The following is a 23,005-nucleotide window of genomic DNA, read 5'->3' as shown; positions in this document are numbered from 1 at the left end:
CTCGAGCTCTACCACTGGAAGAGCTGGCGCCACCGTCGGCGTGACGTGGCATGAGGGATCACGTGGACACAGCAGCCGCGTCGGCTGCTTCGAAGGCACCGAAGCAAGCTGAAAACAAAAGTTTAAAGTCTTACCTACGCTGCGGTTCTGATCAAGTGGTGAGGCTTTCCCGCCTTGGGTGTCTGCTTGACAACATTTGAAATCACTATAATAGGTAGTGGCTGCCTTGGAGGCGCGCAGAATGGTAGGCTACAGCTCAGTGCCGCAGTGCCCGACGTACGCAACGGAGCCTGGTGTGAGCCTTATTCACACGTAGCCACAAGACAAGGAGCTGCGTGAAGCTTGACTCGCCAAACTTAGAACCGGCAGACAGCCATCGGCTGCAATTCGGGTATGCAGCAAGCACAGAGGCGAGGAATATTTCTACTACGGCGTAGGGACTGCGATGTTCGGTGAGTAGCAGAAAACGCGTACTGAGACGCTCGCCCGCGCCCGCTTCCCGGTTAATGGCATGACGGTTTATTTCATGAACTTGATGCTAGATACTCGCAAGTTCACAGGAACGGAAAGGGAGCTGTAAGTCGCACATTAGAAAAAGGGCATGGGATATGGTCATGTTTCTGTTATGAATTAATGCACTGGATTACGAACCAGCAGAGGGAAATCGCACGCTGAGAAGACCGATAAACATATCGTGCGACGCAACTTGAGAAATAATATTGACAAGTCCAAGAACTTGGAAGACAAAATAGATTGAACAGACAGACAGACAGACAGACAGACAGACAGACAGACAGACGGACGGACGGACGGACGGACGGACGGACGGACGGACGGACGGACGGACGGACGGACGGACGGACAGACAGACAGACAGACAGACGGACGGACGGACGGACGGACAGACAGACAGACAGACAGACAGACAGACAGACAGACAGACGGATAGACAGACAGACAGACGGACGGATAGACGGACGGATAGACGGACGGATAGACAGACGGACGGACGGATAGACAGACGGACGGATAGATAGATAGATAGATAGATAGATAGATAGATAGATAGATAGATAGATAGATAGATAGATAGATAGATTAACCAGACACTGCTGAAGTAGGCAAATAATGCCAATTGCATCTGCTCTACGCCCAATACCCTCTACCACATGGTATGGGAATGTCAACAAAACCCATCGACACCGCCCATCACCGGACCAACCGTCGAGCAGTGGGAGGCCCAGCTGACAAGCTCGAGCCCTGAAGACCAGCATCGCCTGGTGAGCAGGGCCAAGCTATCACCTCAGGCCCACGGCATCCTGGACTAGGGACGCCGCCCACCTCGGACGATTTTACTGTCGGCTCGTTTCTACTAATAAAGTTTATTCCTCCTCCTCTTGCATTAGAAAATGTAGCAGATCCAACAAATTGGAATGTATATACAGCGAAACTTGGTTTGCCAATTCGGCAAGGGTACAGTCTGGCCGCAGCTCCCACGGTCCCAAAACCCGGCGAGGTTCGCAAAGACAAGCTTCGCTTTTAGAATTCACACCCGCCGCCGTGCCGTAGTTGCTTTGGTGCGGCGCTGCTATGCTCAAGGACATCTTTATTTGGGCCAAATGACGAAACCTCCGTGTACCGTGCATTGGGTGGACGTTAATGAACCCCGGGTGGTGTAAATTAATTCTAACCCGCCATGGTTGCTTAGTGGCTATGGTGTTGGGTTGCTAAGTACGAGGTCACGGGATCCAATGTTGGCCACGGCGACCGCAGTTCGTGAGGGCGAAATGCGAAAACACCCATGTACTCAGGTTTAGGTGCACGTTAAAGATCCCCAGGTTGTACAAATTAATGCGCAGTCCCCCTCTACGGCATTACTCATAATGTTATCGTTGTTTTGGTACGTAAAACTACAGCATTATTAAAAAAAGACAACGTGCACATTTCTAAACATACCTTGTACACGTGCTTCTGCCTTTTCTCAAAAGCACAATTGCAGTTTTATTCCCTCCACAATAGGTGCCCAGTACTCGGTTGTACTGGCGTGTGCAGAAATATATCTCGGTCAGACTAGCAGATGCCTGGGTAATCAATTACGCGAGCATTCCAATAATGCGTATAATTACGTTTACGGTCATATATAGGTATTTATTGCCATGACTACGGTCTTGAACCTGTAATTGATCACTCCAAAGCTTTGCGCAAGAGGTGGTCGCGTTAACTCGTCAAATCGGTCAATGCTACATTCAGAAGCAAGCCAAGCCACATGTTTCAATCTTCATTCTGTAACTGTCAAAGCCTGTCAAACCATGGTACAGTCAAATTCTAAGTTTTAATACATTGCCGCCTTTCGAGGCAGATGTGGTCATGTATACAGTAATGAGAGATATAATGTCTAAAGATTTAGGGTTGCTCTTGTTTGCCTTGCTTTCCTTGACCCTGTTGCTTATACTAAACGCTTCATGCCGAATAAATCTGTTTAATGTGAGTGCACTCTCACTCTTCGTTATTTTTCTAAACCATTCGCATGCAGTGGATATAACCGAAATTACCTACAAGCGCGCCCAAGCTTCCACCACAATATGCACGGGGCCTCCCCCGAGAGTTAGGGTGTCTCAAGTCCTGGAAACTCTAGCGTCTAGTTTCATTATTACTGCAAACTTGAATTTTAATCGCAGAGCGCTTCCCTGCACTGCCCCTTATGAGCCGAAGCGTCTGCGCACAGGCCGTGTACGATCATTCGCTAGTTGGGACGTCCGCTTCGCGCTCCGGCGCTACACGCAAGGCACGACGAGCAGCGGCCGTCGCCAGCTCCCTAGTCGACGGGAGCGCCGCTTTGAAGCGCAGCCTAGAGAGCGAAAGGTGGCCGGGAAACAGAGATGGCAGAGAGTGCGCTTGGGGGAAGGGAACGGTGATGTACGGCTATTGGGGGAGACGGGGGCTGAGAGGATAAAATACGCGGGATTGGAGGGAAGAGCCCAGATGCGGGAAAGGGACTGCAAGAGAATGAGGAAGCAGGGAAGGGAGGGGAAAGAGCGGAGAGCGCCGCGCGCGCCTCCCGCTACAGCCCGAACGCGCGCTCGCTTAGACGCCCGCGTGTCAGCGAGCCACGAACAACGCCAGCCCGCTGCCCGCTAGCGCTCGAACTTCTTTGCCGCAGGTACTTCGCGTCTACTGTTCGTTCGTTAATCTAGAATTTCCCTGTTTCCTAACCTTCTTTCTCACTACCGCTGAAGCTCTAACGGAGATACGTGATTGTTTGATCGCGAGTTCTTGAGTAGAAATGTTTCCTTAACTTCCGAGCCCACGGGACTGTGAGGGTACAGGCAGCGACGACATTTCCCCCCCCCCCGCGTTTCTTGGATCAAAGTCTGCGCTTCAATACGTCCGTACCCCGGAACTGTTCACTGACCGTTCTTGCGCACGCTCCTACTCGTGTACGACAAATTTCTACGGCAAGTTTGAGAAGGCCACATATCAGGCACGGTCATTCAACGGACTCAGGCTTTGCCGGCGAGTCTGGGACACCCATCTATACGGAGGATCGACTCGGCAAAGGTGACAATCTACTTGCGCGTTATTTCTGCAGAGAAAATATCAGTATTCTGTTGGGTCCGTCGTTTCACGAAATTCATTGAAAACCTGTTCGACACTTGCTCCTGTCGTAGCAGAGTGAGTGTTAAAAGTCTCTAAAGGCATATTCAGTCAACACCAACGATGGCTGAGATGGAAGAAGACAACGCACTCTCTGACGACCTATCTGCAGGAAGCAATGGTTCAGCTTCGTGGCTGTACTTAGTACGCGAGTCGTTCAAGCCGTTGCAAACAGCGGTCACCTCTGAAGAAGCTAACTTTTCATACGACGGCGTGGACAGGAACATATCGGTCTCGGACTACCCTCCTATGAATGCTTTGGGCTTCGAGCTTCAGGCGTTCCTCATCGTGCTGTACAGCTTGACCGCGCTGCTGGCGCTCGGTGGCAACGTGATGGTCATCGTGGTACTCGTCCTCGGCCGGCGGTCGTCGCGCGAACTCCGACTGTTCTTGGTGAACCTGGCGCTGTCAGACATTGCCATGGCCGTGTTCTCCATCCCGTTCACCTACACCGACTTCATGCTGGGCCGCTGGATCTTCGAGCCGCTCTTCTGCCCCGTCGTGCTGTTCATGCAGCACGTGTCGGTCATCGTCTCCGTCTACACGCTTACCGCCATCGGCGTCGACCGGTGAGTAAAATTCCTCCTGTTGTTCTTCGCATACTTAGTACTTTTGTCTACGTACCCAATGAATTGCGTGTGTCCATGGTTTCCATTAAGACTAGAGGCTTCAAAGAAGCACCTTTGTCTTGATATGCAGTTGAAATGAAAATCTGCTTCCTCACCAGAACCATGATGTTTCGAAGTTATTGGCGCTTTTTAACTGCCAAAGCAATAATTACCGCTTAGTGTGTTCGTTTCTTCTTTTCGATTATGTGGCTGGCTCAATTACTAATCACCTTTAGCGAAAAAAAAAAAGGTGGAACTGGAAAGGACCAAACGTTGCATACTAAAAACGCGAAGGCTGCTGGAAGTGTTTCTATAAACTTAGCATTCTGAATTTTTATTTTGTGATTCAAGTTTTAAAGCTGGAATGCATATTTATGCTGAATAGAACGGATGTGCGATCTGTTGTCACTGAAACGTAACAAGAAATCGCACTACCGTCTGAACAGAAAAAAAAGAATAAATAAAAGAAACGCTGTTTATAGTGATTTCTCTTCGTTTTTGAACGTTACAGGACTTACTGAAATACATCGGCGCTCATTCTAATGATGTCATTGCTAATGCCACATGGTCTGTCTAGTCATATATGCTGTACCTGCCCCACCCTCCTCCTTTTTTTACCTCAGATGGGTGCTCGCAAATCTTTCCGAGGGAGTTTATTTCCCTGGTGCTTCACTTAAATAAACAACCGCTGTCTTTAGCGTGAATCATTAAAGTCAAATTATGCATTTAAGGTGCTACTCATGCAATACTCATTTTGTTCTTTTTCCGCAAGTGACTTATGACTGACAAAATGTATTAGGGTAACATAATACTGCCCTTAACATATTTCAAAACATATAAATGCACACATAAGAGCACCTTGTACGTGAACACAAGTGGGATGCTTTTTATTGCATTTAATAATACGAAATATTAAATGAATATTCTTTTTTCCTGCCCGACACCTAACCGAACCGCCTTTAGATCTTTTCTACCGGCGAACATAACGAAAGAAAACATATTGAAATTTCGGAAAACTCATGGAATAGGGAAGATGTGTTTATTGATTTTTTTGCCACAAAAATATCACACACGGCTGGCGTGCGAAACGAAAAACGGAATCTTCCGGCATTGCAATCTTCTCATAACGAAACGTGTGGCAGCAGCGCACGAGAAGAGGTGAGCATGATAAGCGCGCTGAAACGCAAACGCATCCGTGCCAATATAACACCATCTTGTTTTAATATTGTATGGTTAACTTAACACCATTATGCGTGTGCGTCTATTCTTTTTTTTTTCTCTCCTTCATAATTAAGGGCAATCGAATAATGGAATTATCGAGTCTCATATTGCGTATCATTTGGCTTATAAGAAACTGTGGAAGAAAGAAAGGTCGTACGTCATACAAGGCTTATTTATATTTTTCATGCAAGTTACGCTGTTCCCACTTGAAAATACTAACCCGACAGCATGTAAGCGAGAGAAAAAAAACGCAGTGCATGCGAATTTTTATTGACTATGGCACTTTCACATAGTAAGGAAGTCAACTACACCTCAGAGAATGTGCGAAATATTGTGATTGCAGCGTACGATTTCCTGATTGAAGAAGACTGTCGTTATCGTTAATCGAACTAGCTAAGTGCAACTGGATGTGTTATACATAACTTTAATATTCAACTTTTGTGAGATTAGTAAGAACTTTTGTGGGGAAAAACGCCAAGAGAAAGAAGCAGTGTGCTGTGAGATACCTTTCATTCTAAGAAATTTGACAGATGCTCTCCCGCCGATCAATGCTTTGTTCTGGTTTAAATTTCGCACTTGCCTTGCATTTTTATTCGCCCCCAGGTCTAAAATAAAGAAAAAATTCTCATTGTTAATTTCAAAGTTTTCCGGACTGTTACGAAGCTGCGTAAAAAGTCCATATATCTCCGTAGCAGTTCGTTTCTCTGATGACAAAAACAAAGATGCAATGAAGATTTCTTCTTTGGTTGTGTTTACACCCAACTGACCAGGCATGAAAAAACACAAAAAAATATAAATTATGGTGTCTTACGTGCCAAAACCACTTTCTGATTATGAGGCACGCCGTAGTGGGGGACTCCGGAAATTTTGACCACCTGGGGTTCTATAACGTGCACCTAAATCTAAGTACACGGGTGTTTTCGCCCCCATCGAAATGCGGCCGCCGTGGCCGGGATTCGATCCCTCGACCTTGTGCTCAACAGTCCAACACCATAGCCACTGAGCAACCACGGCGGGCAAAAAGACGCCAAGTGTTTAGCCCAACGATGTGGACCAACACAGGCGATCCTGCAGCAAAGTATTATTTAAAAAAAAACTGCTGGCTCTCCCGTAGTCGAGAGCAGATGTAAGCATGAAATGGCAACCGGAAAGCAGATTGGTTGGAGGTCATACTAGGCGCAATCTTAAAATGGGTGTAGTGCATGTTCGCAATGGCACACCGCACGACGCCAGATCGCACCAAACTGCACCACGCCATACTACGCACTGGTCCATATGGACGCTACCAAGCTAGGAGAAGAAAGCCGGCTGAAGGTGGCGCGACAGACAGCGAACGACGACAGGGAGACAGAGCGCACTGGCCAGCTAGAAGGATAAAAGCGCCTGAAGGGGGCGCCACGCAGCGTGGAGCCGTCGCTCGAGGCCACGCAAAACCCGCGCCCCGGAACTCGTGGAACCCTGACCCAGCGCTAAAAGATAACAGTGAAGTGTATGGTGCCTTGTATCTGCCTTTTGAACGTCCGCTATTGGAAATGACAAATAAAACTTCAGCCTACCGGAAGTTACAGCTTGAGGGATAGTGTGCACAAACATTAGGAAGAACTCGGAAGCAATATTTGTGCAACTTGTTTGGGCAGTAACTAGCGTATGTAATGCGGTCCAGTACTAAGCGTTGCGGGTCAGAGACCACATTTTCTTCATTTTTGACTGGTTGCCCGGATCATCTCGTTTTGTTCTCGCAACTTGCCCAAGTGGCGTGCGACACCAGTTTCCAGGCTTTGTGAAATGTTGTGTGAGATTGCTGTACCTCCACGGACAGCTACTACACAAACATGGACAGCCATGCTTTCACCTGATTTGCCCTGTTAAATGAAGGATTTTCATTGGCAATATCAGTGGGGCACTCTACCTACAAGAGACAGGCTTGAACGCTGGCATGTGGTAGCGAATGATAAGTGCATATATTGCGCACAAACAGATACCAATGCGCGTATAATAAAGGACTGCGTTGTAGCACGCACCTTCTGGAAGCTAGTTGCAAGAATGTTTGGAATATCCATCGTGCGGCCACCACAGTACCGAGATCGGTTTGCGAGTCTCGTCTACTACAGCGCTACTTTTTGTGGTGCTTCCGCAATATCGCAGAGCGATCTCGTCAGTCAAATAGAGCGATGTACCCCAGAATGGCGAAAACTACGGGTGATAGTATGGGGTCATCTCGAAGAACAGTTGTTCAAAATCGGTGAAGCCGAGTTTCCTCGCTGCTGGTCTACGCGGTACATAACCGTCTCCCGAGGCAAAGTCTTTCTACAGCCAGAATAATGCTCAATTATGTTGCCTGAGTTGACACTGTATCTGTATGTGCCCCGAGTACCTTTCATAAATTCGGGGCTGACAATAATGCTTTTGCGTGGACGCTGTAATAATTTTTGTTGTTGTTGTTGTTGTGTGTGGCAAAGCCAGCGTCAAGCAGACACCATTTATTATTTCATTTCGTAAGGCCCGTGCGGCCGCACGGGCCTTATGTTGAAAGCGATCGGCGATGGGGACAAAGTGCGCCGAGTGCTGATAGCCACGTGTGCGCTGTTCGCGTTGAAGCGAGAGGCAGCAGGCAGATCAAATCGCTCGCTGCTGTGGGCCTATCTTGAAAGCGATCGTCTTATGTGACGGATGAAAAGTTGGACTGACGGGTTTCCCCGTTAGGTAGGCATAGAAATGCTTGCGCATTTAAAATTCTCTTATTCTCGAACAATTCAGTCATCAAAGCTCACATGGCAATATATGCGCCGCATTTTCCTTGATAAACATTGTCTGCTTGTCTGACCGAACAATAAAATGTTGCCTGTTGGCAACAACAACTGCGTAGAACCTAGCAGCTTGGCCGACTCCGTACAACTGAACATTTACCTGCAGAGCGAAGAAAGAGCACTGGACATTGCACTGGACGCGTCGTTCCTGCGTGTCCACTACCAGCATTCTCATGCTACTTGTGACGCCTTCTTTTGTTCAAGCTATGATACTTCAATTTTATCATCGTCATGAGAACATTCTGACGATCACTGATCGCTTCTAATGGTGGACGTCTGGTTGCAGATGCGACGTGGCTGAACACTTCGCACAAAGTGCGGCATTAAAGTCGTTCGCTGCATGTAAAATACTCCTGTACCTCATTTTCAGGCCGCATTCGTTTTCGTGTGGCTGATCCTCCAACGTTCTTCCTAAGACAACAAGTACACGCATAGTGATTAAATGCCTCGTTAGTACATGTTACTTTCCCCTGGAAAACCTTGGTTCCTGTTCGCAAAAGCAATTTTATCTAACTTTCTCGTTGGGCGGCGTTCCGGCGCCCACCACTCATGGTGGCGGCAGGCATGTTGTTAATAAGAGAACCACCGCGGCAATAGTTAATCGCTCACGGTGCTTCGAAAATACGGTACACCTTCTCATTAAAGAAGCTTATTATGCCTTAGAGGTGTTCGGAAGAACAAGTGCCAGATAATCGTGATAGTGGATACATTGTTAGCGATGGCGGCGGGCCAATGGCAAACAGCTTTTACGAAGGAAGCTTTGTGAATTTTGTCCCTGCATAGTATCGAATCGACCAACAGCTGAGCTTTTGAACAATGTTTTTGTAAGAATTTTCGTGAAATATTAGCGATAATATGCGGAGACGCGCATCAGTATCTCTCCAACCTGTCGCACAGAAGGCGAAGTCTCATCTAACTAATGTTTTGTGAGCTAGCGCTGCTTGGAAGAACTAATGGAAAAGCATTTGCACCGTGATATTTTGTGTCGCTTTAGTGCTAGTGTCTTTAGTCCACTTTCGCCAATTAAATTCTGAAATAACTTTCTTTTTTTATAGACATGGCTAATATTTGTGCATTTAGCCCAACCCTATGAATCGGCTAATACACTGCGTCCCATGTACGTCCAAGAGAAGTTGCTGTAACATGCAGATCGAGTTATGCGCGAACTGCCTAACACGCCACCTTTGTCTGAGGCCCTAACTGCAGAAAGCAGAAATGAGTGAGTAAATATTACTTAGCTCTCCCTCTCTTTCACTAGACCAACAAACAGCTCTCCTTCAGAAATATTTGTTTTCTCGTTACTACAGTGGCCAATCTACATTTTCGTTTGTTTTCAAGGCCGATGACGCGTCATGCGTTGGCACACTTTGCAGTCATGAATTGCCGTTGACCTTGCTGATATGGCTCTGCAAACTTTGCTCAAAGATTTATCAAACGGGAACGCTTCCCGCCGTCTCCATTCCGGCTGCACTATACTATACGCCCACCTTATATATACGCCCACTATACGCCCACCTTACAAGAAAGACACTTTTTCTTTCAGCAAGAGAACTGCGCTTTCGCCTATTTACATCCTAGAAAAGGACATGCACCAGTGACGTTTACTGATTGCTCAGAGCAAGCACCGCTGCCTTAAGTTTAAATTTTTTTGTCCCCGTTAATTTTTATTTGAATTCCTGCAATATTCGTGCATGCAGGCTCACAAAGCTGTAACCCAGACGATCAGCGCTAAGCGAAACATCTCAGGTTTCAGGTTTGAACAAAGGACGAGGAATTTTCGGCGGCCCCCTTGAGCAACTGGGACATAACACGAACTGTTCTGCGGGTGTTTTTCTTTAGCCTATAAACACTTATTTATAAAGGATGATTAGCATAGGGAGCAAGGCGTTTCTGAAGAACAGCACCTTAGTGCGGCGGACATACTTTACTGTAAATAACATAAGTTTCTGAAGAATAATTAACGAAATTTGGTAAATATCGTTCTTATAGAACATAGGGAAGAATTCTTCATATGACAAATCTGAGGACAGGCGCATTTTAGAGCACCTCCATTAAAGAGGCTATTAGGAATCGAATCTACTTTGAGATATTCATAATCCCATTTGAACAATTAATTCAGGCAATATCGATACCGCGCAAGATGAAACATGCTTCGCTTCATTTAGATTTTAAAATTTCGTTGGATCTGCATGTCTTTTTTTATGACAGCGGGTAAACGCATTGGTAATTGACCATGACTTCCTGACAATACTGCCATGTGCTGTACATGTAGCGCTGCACATGTAGCACTTCTTTAGATACATGTGCGGGCGTCCATCGCCTAACGAGCCTTTGTGCGACCTTAGCGCCTAGCAAGCTACGCTGTGTTTTGTCACGGACTCTGACAGCGGTGGCACCTGTGCAAGTATTCGGAGGTTAGCCGGCAATATTGAAAAGGTAAAACAGAGAAACGCCGACCAAAATTGAAAAGGTTTAAAGCTTTTAAGTTTTTTAAACCTTTTCATTTTTGTTCAGTGTATCTCTGTTTTACCTTTGCATTATGCCTCCTCCCGAGCAGACGAATTATCGTCGAACCATCGATTTCATTAGCAGGCAATACTGTGCATAACCAGCGAAGATGATGCTGTGGGCACGGACATAAATTCTAGGAATGATGGCACTGGTTCACTGTGAGAAGCGTGGGACAAATTAAAAATAAGCTTTTCGTTCTTAAGTGCTGTTTGCTATTGGCGGGTCACCTTTGCCAATGTCGAGCACCAGAACTATCTGGTATCTGCTTTTATGTACAGTTCTGTAGTAAGAACGTGTGTGTGTTTTAACCTATAGTGTGCTTGCGCTGACTAACTTACTGTGAAAGAGCGTAACCGGCGTTGGTTGCGACATTCAGTCCCACGGTATATATATATATATATATATATATATATATATATATATATATATATATATATATATATATATATATATTGCGCTCGCACTCGTGAAAACGATGAATCCGGTGGTTTGTTAGTGACAGCCGTGAGGACGATTTCTAGTGACGGTTTCAACGCTTATGTTCAAGAGAGAACACCTGCAGGCTCCGGCAAGTCACCTTTTATTATGCCCGAACCTGTTTTAGTTAAGTTGCGTCACTAGTATTAAGTGCGTTCGGGTACGTTTAACAGAAAACCGACCGTAAATTTTTATTGTGATAGCAATTATATGATCACTCCAGGCGTATTTTTGCCGTCGCCGTGATGTTCCGCAAAAGTCCAAGGGCGATAACGCCGTCGCCGTGCGTCGTAGGCTACAGCATATGAGTGAGGGAAAGCACGTGAGGGAAGCCGACGATCGCGGCTCAACTGGCACGCGCGAAGGAAGAAAGCGTGGAGCAAACACGCCGTCTTCCGTCGCGCGGTAGGCCATGGCGAGATGGGAGGGCGGGCGGCGGCGTTCTGCTCCGACAGCAACTGCGCGTTTCACGAACGAGCGCAAGGTGAACTGACGACTGCGGCGGCGTCTCGCGCGCCATATGTGGAAGGAAGCGGGGAGCCAGCGCGGGAGGGAGGGGGCGGCTTCGACGGCGCCAACAAGTGCGTACTTTGCGGGGCCGCGTGCGGCCATGCGCGCCGTACCTTGAAAGGGTTCTGCATACGGCTCATAAATTTGTGCGCGCAGTGTTTTCGCCGCTGTTGCGTTGAAGCGATAGACCGCACTAAGGTGACTTCGCTCGCTGCTACTGCGGCGCTTGCTCACACCACAGTTTTGACAGGCAGTGTCCGCGGTCATCCAGTGCGATGTGTTCATGTTTGCTTGTGCGCGTTGACACTGTGCTTGTTTATTCAGTTAGTAAGCATATGTTTGCTAGCTTATACGGCCGATAAAACTACTATCCTTACTTCGTATAGCTGCACATATCTACTAATTTGCTATCGCAATCGATGCTTCGCCTTTTGGGTTAAACTGCGACTTTTTAGAGGAGTAGCGGCGCTCTTTTGGCTGGTGTCGGATGTCGGATCTATGGCGCTAGCTAATCAAGTTCTTCATATTCGCGACATTCTATGGAATGCGCCGCTGTAGTTTAACGACATTGCATTGCACTGCAGAGTTCGAGAACGGCGTTCGATCACGGCCACGGCGGTCGCATTTCGATGGGAGCGAAACGCGAAAATGCTCGTGTGCTGTAATTTAGATGCACGTTAAAAAACCCATGGGGGTCAAGATTATTCTGGAGTTCACCACCACGGCATGCCCCATAATCAGATGGGAGTTTTATCACGCAAAACCCTAGAATATAACTTTAAAGTATTAAAAAATAACTTATGGAGACATCGCAGCGCTCATATATCTTCTGAGAAGCCTGAAATGTGCACACGGTACCCCTTCTAAATTTAGCCCTCCTCGTGACACCTTTTCCAGGTTGGTCTGCGTAGGGGCCGCAACTTATGGGCACATGTTACATTATTATTCCTTATATATTTGCAACTATAATGCCGACACACGCATTGAGTTGGTATCGTTGCATAGAGGATGAAGCAATCACTCGATAATGGAAGACACAGGCATACCTAATCTTTTTGACCACACTGAAACGTGTCTGTCTCCATACCTAGTGTAGCGAAGGAGTTTGACGCCAGTGCAGGAGCCCTAACCAGCTAGAAGCGCGACGGCGTCGAGCGGCGACAGGGAGTCTCGGGCGCCACCAGTATAGCAGAATCATTTTTGTACCCTAGTGCCCAAACACCATCTGCGAAGCAAACGGCCCCCCTTACGAATAGTGAGGGAACACATTTACGAAATTAGACCGCGAGAGCCCCACTAGCTGTACAAGTTAAGCTTGTAAGCTGTCTAATGCCTGAATAAATCTAACTAGTGCATTTCGTTACGTCCCCTATTTTGGTAGCCCCTAGTGTCCCCACCCTCTGTGCAGTTCGTACAAGACCACACGCACACACAAGACGTTTCCGATACCTCAGTGCGGCAGCGTCCCGTGCAAAAAATTATTGAGAAGGCATTGAAATATCGTTGGTGAATGTTGAGTATTTTATTGAGAGTTTGTTAGAGAATTGTTGGGTTGAGTGTAGAGGCTCTTGAATATTGGCCACGGAAATTTAATTGAAACACCATTGGGTATCTCAATGTTGACTAATTGTTAAGTTACCATTGAAAGTCCATTGTGCTTAGATGGCCCGTTGTGTTCGTTTAGTTGAATGGTAGTTGGGTTACCATTGATTCTGCGTTGAACTGACATTGTGGTAGTTCTGTTGACCTGCTGTAGAGTTATTATTGCCACAGAACTGAATAGTACATTGTGGCCCAGTTGAGATGGCATTGAGATTTCAGAAGTTGCCATTGAAATATGATTGACGTTTCGTTGGGCTAGTGGATTTTTATTCATATATTGAAATTGCTTTGCTGTTCACACTTGCATGCCCCGGTGCCTCCTCATAACTTTCCCAAACACAAACAAACGCAAAGGAGAGACTGGTCAATTTCAATTACCTTTATTTACACTAAAGATGCGTGCACATGAAACATTGTTACAGCACATAAGGCACCACTACATCGAACCTGGAGACATAGGCTAGTACCTACAGCACTCTAGCAGTGTAAATACATCTGAAAAACCTATACATATGAATTCAATCAAAACGATCATTGTGGTCTTCACTTTTGACTTAAGTTTATGACTAGAAGCCAAAGCGACTCAAAAGGCAGGGCTTAAGCATACCCTTGTAACAACCAACTTTGAACACATGAAGATTTGAAGCTTCTTGCGTGTGAATACACGAAAGACATCTGAATATGTTACATTAAAATGTTTCGCACACTAACACATCACAGGAAGAGCTACGGCTGACTGTGAGAAGGCAAAATAACAGGCTTGAAACAAATGACTTCACGCAAATATATACAAGCTTGAGCACACGTCTTTCATCGCGATTAAAATTTAATGAAGTACCAAAGTAGACTTGCCTGAGCATTTTGTCTTCCAGATGTATATATTTTCATGTTGCCCAATTATTTTAAAAAAGTAACATCACTCAACTTAGCTATTAACTGACGAGACATCATTTAGAAAGATGTCGGGCATGGTGAACACCTGAATCATATGCTTCTGACGAGCCAGGTATGCTTTCTTCAGAAATAAACTTGTAAAACTTGTGTAATGAATGCAGCTTATCTCCCTGGCACAAGTCAAGAACAGTACACCATTTGATTATATGAATTTGGGGTACAGAATAGTTTGTTGGTGGCATTTCCTCAATTTAGTGAGCTCATTTTCAACTAATTTTTCTGGACTTGCACAAAGCTAATCAGAGCACTTTTTGCCGTCTTTTTCCCTATACCTAGCAACTAAGTGGTACCTCAGTGAATAGACAGATAAGGCAAGGCTAATACCTTGAACGATAAGAGAAAAAATAATTATTTAGCACAGAAAATTGGTAGTAACACACGGCTAACACAATTCCAAACAGCCAAATAAATGATCACCTGCACTTGCAGTATCAAGTACCCCAGAAATAGTCATAAAAGATGAGAAAAGGTTCCAATGACTGGACAGCCAGATTGGTAAGACAGTGAAAAACGCAAATAAATGCGTATACGAAACACCAATGACCTCAATTGCGCAGGTAGAATGTTATTAAAATGCCACCTGAATTTTATTGCATAAAATGCATAAAAGTTGCATAAAAATTGGGACAAGGTAGTAACAAAGACGGAGGGAGATACAGCACCCGTGTTGAAAAAAAATTACAAGTGATATACATGCATATTTAAGCTCACGACAATTTTTCTTCAATATATACAAAAAGAACACAAGCACTTACCGCATAAAAAAGGTTCCTGCGCCTGGAGAATGCAGCACAGTACAAAGCAGCGTCATGAGAACCGAAAAGTAGAGCTTAGCATGTTTAAAACTACGAATGCTTGCATACCTACAAACAGGCATGTGACACGTCATTCCTTGAATGGATAAAATTCATAAATCTTACACACAAAGGAAGTTACCATCACTGTTATTGGCTTCCACAGGGGACTCCTTGAAGTTGAAGTATAAAAATGTACATCAGTGTTAAAAACAAAGAAAATATAAGACCCCCTATAGTGTTCTTCCTGAAATAAACCGCGCAAATAACTTCATGTATCAATTCTATGGACACTTCGCCAATTCGGTGTACATTTATATTTGACAACCACCCAAACAGAGACGAGAAGGATGAATTAAGGTAGGAACACACATAAACGCTGACTCAACTAGAAGTTTATTCGTAAAGACAAAGATTTTAAACACAATGGCCAATTTCACAAAGAAAAAGCCATGGATGCGCAGCAGAAACAGCCCGGCGCAACAAAAAAGAACCGAAAAACGTCCTGTAGAATAAACATGTGCGTCAAAAACTAACAAGAACATGAAAACTGAAAGGTTTGTCCTGTCAGTGATATTAACGAGCAGTACTGCTGCAACTCTTTCCCACTAAGGGTCACAGAAATCTTGCTTATGAATAAATAATGATTCCATAAGTCCTCTTGTGTTCTGGTCTTTGTGATGAAACAATCGTTCTTTCTGCTCTATACCGCAACACCAGAGGAGCATAACTGCGAGTCGGCCTAGTTGGAACAGATTCATCTTAAAACTTTTTGTGCGCAAACAAACAGGGACGAAGAATAGGGGCAACACAAGGACGAGCGCTCGTCCTTGTGTTGCCCCTATTCATTGTCCCTGTTTGTTTGCGCACAAAAAGTTTTAAGATGAACCAGAGGAGTTCTAGAAGCAATATTTGTTGATCACATAGGAAACAAATGCACAACCAAGTGATCTGTTCCCCATAGTGGGAAAAAGTTGCAGTTCTCAAAAGAGTATTTCTTGTTGGGTAGTATCACTTATCGGGCAAATCTTTCGCTTTTTCGAAAGATTTGCCCGATAGTTCTCGTTTTTCACGCGTTTATTCTACATGACACGGCTTTTTCATATTTTTTTCTTGTCGCACGTGGCTGTTTCTGCCACGCATGCACGGCTGTTTACCTTTGTCAAGTTGACCAATGTCTTTAATACTTCTGTCATCAAAATTAAACTTTCAGTTGAGCTTGCGCTCGTGTGTGCTCCTACCTATTTGGTCGTCCGTTGTCCGCCTCTGTTCGTGCTGCTGTTTACAGTACACACGTATCACTTGGTTAGGCTGGTAAACATTCTCACGAACAAAAGTAAATGCCTCCCCTCAAAAGGTAGCCCATCCTTCACTACTAAACGCCAGAGCAAATCGAAAGTAAGCCTTCACAGCGTCCATGCGGCAGCTAGTACACCAAAGAGCAGCACAAAAAAATTGGAGGACGCTTAAGCTTCGCCTTCAAGAGTGGAACGCGACAGCGTTCCCGTCGACCCGCCAAGGGGTGTAAGACAATGGGCTACAGGGCAGCCATCACTTACGAGGCGCCCCGCATAGGACGCGGTGAGCGTCGAGCCATATGGTCGAGCAACGCGGCGTTCGGCGCAGCAACGAAACGTGCGCCTGAGCAAGCGGAACGAATCAAAGAACTCGGTATCTCGGAGGGGGAAATGATGCACGCCAGCCAAACGTCGTGATCGGCACGGGCAGAGAGACAGATAGGGATCTAAAGAAAGGAAGGACGCTTGATTCTGCAGAGGGAGCAAGGCGAAGCGTTGTCAGGGGAGAGAGATTCCGGGCCGCGACCCCCCTCGCACCGGTCCTTGCACAGCTCCAATGCGCGCGTGGCGCGCCATCTGTCGGGGCAGCACCCTACATGGAGAGGAGGGGGTCTTGTGTGCTTGCCGCAAGATGGCTCTGCGTGCGCGGAAAGCGCAGAAGAAATGCAGCGGAAACGCACTTTGCTACCCGTGTAATTGCGACTTCTGTAAGTTACATGTTCATAATTACCGATATACACCGCAGTATAACTTTCCACCGCTCGTTTCGAAGGCAGCACCGCATTCACTAGAGGCGCGCTTGTAGCACTTGGAAGCATCAAACTCGTGGCTGAGTGGTAGCGTCTCCGTCTCACACTCCGGAGACCCTGGTTCGATTCCCACCCAGCGCATCTTGGAAGTTGCTTTTTATTTATGAAGTGCCTGCCGTGATTTATCGCTCACGGCCAACGCCGCGGACGCCGACGCCGACGACACCGGCTTTTCTGCGACACGAGCTCCTTAACGCTATCGCGTTAAAAATAGTTGAAAATCCCACTTGATGGAGAGTGGCAACAGAGATGCGAGCTTGTTAGTGAATCAGCCAAATATCAACGGGTGTCTCTTGCACGACGCCAAGGTGCTCTTGACGTACAACACTCTAGCACCTGGGAATTTGCTGCATGCGTAGCCTGTGAGAAGGGAATGCGGACAGAAAATGATATTACGCAGATTAAGAATCTGCCACACACTGCACATAACTACGCACGAAATAGAAGTGCGCACTATACTGGCAAGTAAAAGTTTGCGACTCTTTACGAGTGGCGTCGAGGAAAGGAAGAAATGGGTTGCTACGGTAAATGTTAGCTAAAACACGCACAGCGATGTTTCACAGCAGGGAAAAATATTCCCCGCTCTCTCGCAGAACCAAAGACCACGCGACAGCGCATAGCCGATACCAAACAGATATCGAATCTTTGGGTAGAAGTCCAGCAGAAGGAAAGACCTAAAGATACGCAGAGAGCGATGCGAGCGTGCCTGTACGAGTGAACATGCAGTGGCGTAGCTAGGTCGTCTGGCACCCGGGCCCCATAGGTCTTCTGTCACCCCCCCCCCCCTTATGTATTCGAGGAAGGCGAGGATATCGACAATTTCCGGGTTTCAGCACCAGTACAGCCGCCTTGGATACCGCACACATTCCCCGGGTCCCCCTTTCCTTCGCTTTCTTTCCCTGAGATCACGAATGTAGCAAATATACACGCTGTTTTTTCCTGCGCCAAATAACACAGAGTGCTGCACTGATAACGTGTGATAAGCCCATGTGCACATATTCTGTCAGACTGCAAGGCTTGGCAGCCAATACAAATGCGGCATCGTGGAAAATATGACTCACGTCACAACTAACAAAAATATCTTTATAATAATGTTTTAATTACCAATTTTAGCGGCAATAATGCATTTGCAAAATTGAAGGCCGACATTCATATCTCGCCCAACAACAACTTCACAAAAATCGTCGTAGGTACTATGGCACGCAGTATTTTGTCTGTGGGCAGCCCTGAACGAAAACGAAAATTAAATTGTTTGTCAGTGACGCTGATCTCCCACCCAATTAGAAAACGCTACCTGCCTCCCCGCTGCGCGGGCGCCAATGCTATGATAATTACGAGTTCTCTTCATTCTGATCAATAAAGCCTTGCTTTCATTTGCTGCTATACGGACAAACGTGATTATCCGAGCTGCGGTACCACCGCAAGATTGGGAACAGAATAGAGCACGCTTCGCGTCGATTCTTGGCGTCACCATAAAAAAATAAAGAAAAGGCCGCGATGAAGCCCGTGCCAGCGAAAGCTTGCATTACTGTTCGTCTGCAGTCGCAATGGAGAGGATTAAGGGATCAACGTCACTGGTCCACTATTTCATATTTCTTTCTCTGCTGCCATATACTGGGCGCCTCCCGCAGTGCCAAAGTACTGTAGGTTGTAGAACCCAAAACGATTTTGTTTAAGAAGTTTTTGTTGAGTTAATAATATGATTTTGAGTCCTCAATTCTCGAATTGAAGTGATTCCTCTATAAGTACTAATTACGGGATTATTAAGGATATGATTATTACTTATCTGCCATATTTTTCGCGCTACCGAGTTCCTAGTAATCACAAAAAGACATAACTTCATAGAATCTCGATCGGGAAATATCCTTACAAAATTCACCTTTTTTTATGTAAAATTCTGGGCAGCTGATACAGACACTGCACTTGTGACATGAAGACACACAACAACAACAGTTTTCTGAAACTTTCGAGTGTAAGAAGGAAAGCGTAAAACATAACGGCAGGTTTCGCCGCGGCTTCTCGGAGCGAGCGGGAGAGGCGAAGTAAAAGCGAGCCGGACATCGCGGCGGGCCCGCGACTACAGCCTGTCGAGTCATACGCCGCCAAACTCTTCGGCCGAACCGAGTTTGAAGACGATCCAGAGAATCCCATTCGCGACTTTCAACGGCCCCACTTATGCAACGTCGCTCTCAACGAACGCTTCGCCGTAAACGCGAGCGCCGGGCGCGCTGGTTGAACGCCCTCTTGCTGCTGTCTTTGCTCGTCTTCGCTGCGCGTTCTGAACGGAAGAGGAACTCAAAAGCCCCAACGCCTTACAACGCCTCACTGTATGTTTAGCGACTCCTGCTCCCAGCATGAACGCACAGCCCGAGCGCACTCCACATGAAACGTTCCGCTAAGGCGAGTAGTTGAGCGACCATTTCGCGAATTAAATTTTTTAGCCCGTACATTCGTGCAATTATTTTGTGGGGTGTTGATAGAGCTGCAGCCGACAATTCTGCGGCGCAACGGATCGGGTGCATGAGCTCGGGCTACTGGATACCGGAGCATTCTTTGCAGTTTAAGCCCAGTCAAGCCGGCGGAAAGAGGGGTGTCTTCAGGCGTATATGACACCCCCCCATTGGCCCCTTGCACCCGGGGCCCACGGCCCCCCGGCCCGCCCTGTTGCTACGCCACTGTGAACATATACCGCTTCTTTGAAGCTAGCCGCTCCGGCGTGGCTCCGCTCATCCAACGCGATTTGTGTGCAGAACGTCGCCTACACGCCCTTGCGCGTTTCGCGCGGTAGCGTGTGCGCAGAGAGCTAGCTTCATGCACGCGTCATTCTTCGCCGCGCAAACGGTGCTAGAGTGGGACGCTTAGCTCGAGGCGACAACGCGCCGACTGGCGCTCCTTTCGCTTCTGCAAGCAACGCACGCTCGGATCGGTCCAGCTCAAAGAGGCAGCAGAGAACGGTGGCATGTTTCGGTTATCGCCTATTAAAATTATACAGTACGCCTTCAACGGCAACCCGCCGCGTCAGATAAAGATGCTTGCTGCGGTAGTTTTGGCGGTGATAGGCGATAAGGCGAGCCCGTCGGCGGCTGTGTTCTTTGCCGACGTCGTCACCACACCTCTATATTTGCGCTGTGTATCAGTGTACAGTCACCACGCGGAAGCTGTGACTAATCGGTTGGCAGTTCTCCGCAAATCCCAAAGAGGCGAAATATATTTCGCGGTGCGCCGCATCATTAGCTGCAACCTAAATCGAGGCGCGCTTAACCGCTTCGGCACAAAAGCTGATCACATTAACCGTATGGTATACGATGAGCCACTACGGATTAAAAAAAAATAATTCTGATGTCCTACGTGCCAAACCAACGATCTGATTATCAGGCAGGTCGTAGTTGGGGTCTACGTATTAATTTTGACTTCCTGGAAATGTTTACGTGCATACAATGCACAATGCACGAGCGTTTTTGCATTCAGCTGCTTTGGAATGCGGCCGCTGCAGGGATCGTATCCACGACCTCGAGCCCCAAATTGCCACGGCGGCCGCCACAGTTACGAAATGCGTAAGCGTTAAGTGCAACACTGCCTTCCGGTACGAGTTTGGTACAAGCGTAGCACAGCTGCACACCTGCTGCACAATTATTTGTCGCGGTTCTCCTAAGCTCGTAGTGCCTGCGTAAATACCTTGAAAGGCAGCGCGCCTCTCACGTATCGGAAGGCGATAACAAGCGCTTAGACGGCCCACGTGAGCTCCTATGAAAGATGACGTGGCCACTGTACAAAATTATCACTGCGCAGAGAAGCCGATTCTTACGTTCCAATTGCGTTCTCATACAAATTAAGGTAACGTTATTAGACAGGAACAAATGAAGCAACGCAATTTTACGCACGTGGGGCGCCGCTGCCTCTTCGTCTACCATTGTTTCAAACGAAGTGACGGCGGCAGCGAGAGTTAGTATCGCGCGCTTTTGCTCCGGGGCATGAGCTTTGCTTGAAGAAAGTGAACGGTGTGCTTAACATCTCACGCTTGTCAACGCCAAATAGAAAAAAAGGCTACGTGCTCAAGAAAACGAGATTACTTACCTAACTAGAGAAGTTCGGCTGCGACTGTTTCGGGGTGCCTTTTCTCCAACAGGCATCATGACCTCGTCCTCGCAACTCATCAAAACAACCAGGCTCGCACATCAGTCAAAAAGTAGTAGCTGGGTGAGCCAAAGACTTTGACGGATAAAAGTCCCACTTATCGTCGTTAAAGCATTTCACTAAAATGTGCGTCATGATGTCCGAAAAGAAAAAAAAAACACTTTCATCAAAAAACACGAGGCGTTGTTTTGATCGGACTGCTGGTACGATCTGTTGGGAACTCGGCGCTGACGCCCGTGGTTGTACCTGGGTCGCAAGCCCCAAGGGTAGCGTTGGCCTGGCGGCCTGGGGTACAACTCGAAGCATCCGAAGGTCCCGGCAAAGCATGAGTCGACTGGTAACAACGAAACAACTTGTTTATTTTAACATCGCAAAGAGTTGGCGGTCAGGTTGACCGAAGTAGAGAGACGGGAGAGCACTTCACTCAGCAGAAGAAATCGGAGCCCTCCTTTTGGCGTCCGGGGGCAGCTGTTTTTATACTCTCGCAGTTGAGGGCAAGAAGGAACCCCTCAAAAGACGAGCACGTGAATGTACAATGGGCTAATGGTGACGCACACTGTCGTGGCGCTGCGCACGATCTCGTAGCACCCTGTCGTGGCGCTGCGCACGATCTCGTAGCACCCTGTCGTGGCGCTGCCGGTCGGACACAATGACTGTACTGAGAAGATGGTCCCTGCTTTGGCATCGCCTGTTTCGGGCACAATGACTGGAACGAGATCCCTGCTTTGGCATCGCCTGTTTCGGGCCCAATAACTGGAATGAGAGCCCTGCTTTGGCTTCGCCTGTTTCGGGCACAATGACTGGAATGCGAGGGGGATCCCTAGGCGGTCGCATCGCCGCAGACGCGCCTGGAAACACCTGGCGATGAGTGTTGCGGCGACGATGATCGGGCCAAAATGTCTGCCGCCCCGCCGCAGACGCGCCTTGAAACACCTGGCGATGAGTGTTGCGGCGACGACGATCGGGCCAAAATGTCTGCCGCCCCGCCGCAGTCGCGCCGGCAAAACCACGTGTCGCAGGCGAAACGCAACAGCGTGTACCACCGCACAATTTGCAACCGAGTAACTGAGTCCGAAAGCCGTTCACAGCTTCACTATCGTATTTAGTTATAAAAACCTTTCAAACACAAAATAACGGCACTGAAAAACCCGTAATTACTTAGCAATAATTTTTCATACACTAAAATTCATAAATTTTTAAGAACAACCTAATTTGTAGCGTAAACAACAAATACTGCGACCAAAAAATGCGACTACGAAACTAGCGGTAACCAAGTGTACTGTTGCAAAAGTGTGCGCAAAAAGAAGCTACAACGGTTGCAACGGCGTGCGCGCACCCACACACACACACCCGAGCGCTACCATGACGTTTGTAGCGTCACCTAGAAATAAAAATTACTAATAATTTTGCTATTTTTACAAAAGTAACGCTTCTTAAATAGTTTGTAACGCCTTTGCAGATGACGAGGTGACAAGTAAGGTATGATAAGAGTCCGTTACCTGCATTTCTTTCATTTCCCTTTGGTGTTCCTCTATTTGACTGAACATACGAGACCTGCAGGCTTGGGAGATGAGAGGACGATAGTTCGGCGAGGCTCAAATAAATCGCGTGCTTCTCATAGAGAAA

General features: G+C 47.0%; 1 protein-coding gene across 1 annotated transcript in view; it reads left to right on the top strand.

Moving 5' to 3' along the window:
- The first annotated feature begins 3,897 nt into the window (after nucleotides 1–3,897).
- Nucleotides 3,898–23,005, top strand: part of LOC142574126 (RYamide receptor-like) — a 498,341-nt gene continuing 479,233 nt past the window's right edge. Inside the window, exon 1 of the mRNA XM_075683309.1 lies at nucleotides 3,898–4,223. Within this exon, the coding sequence (XP_075539424.1) occupies nucleotides 3,904–4,223 (320 nt within the window). The 5' untranslated portion in view covers nucleotides 3,898–3,903. The remainder of the gene's footprint in view (nucleotides 4,224–23,005) is intronic.

Source organism: Dermacentor variabilis, chromosome 1, assembly GCF_050947875.1.
Source record: "Dermacentor variabilis isolate Ectoservices chromosome 1, ASM5094787v1, whole genome shotgun sequence".
Taxonomy (NCBI): Eukaryota; Metazoa; Arthropoda; class Arachnida; order Ixodida; family Ixodidae; genus Dermacentor; species Dermacentor variabilis.
The sequence above is the reverse complement of the archived record's forward strand: the minus strand, read 5'-3'. Positions and strand labels throughout refer to the sequence as shown.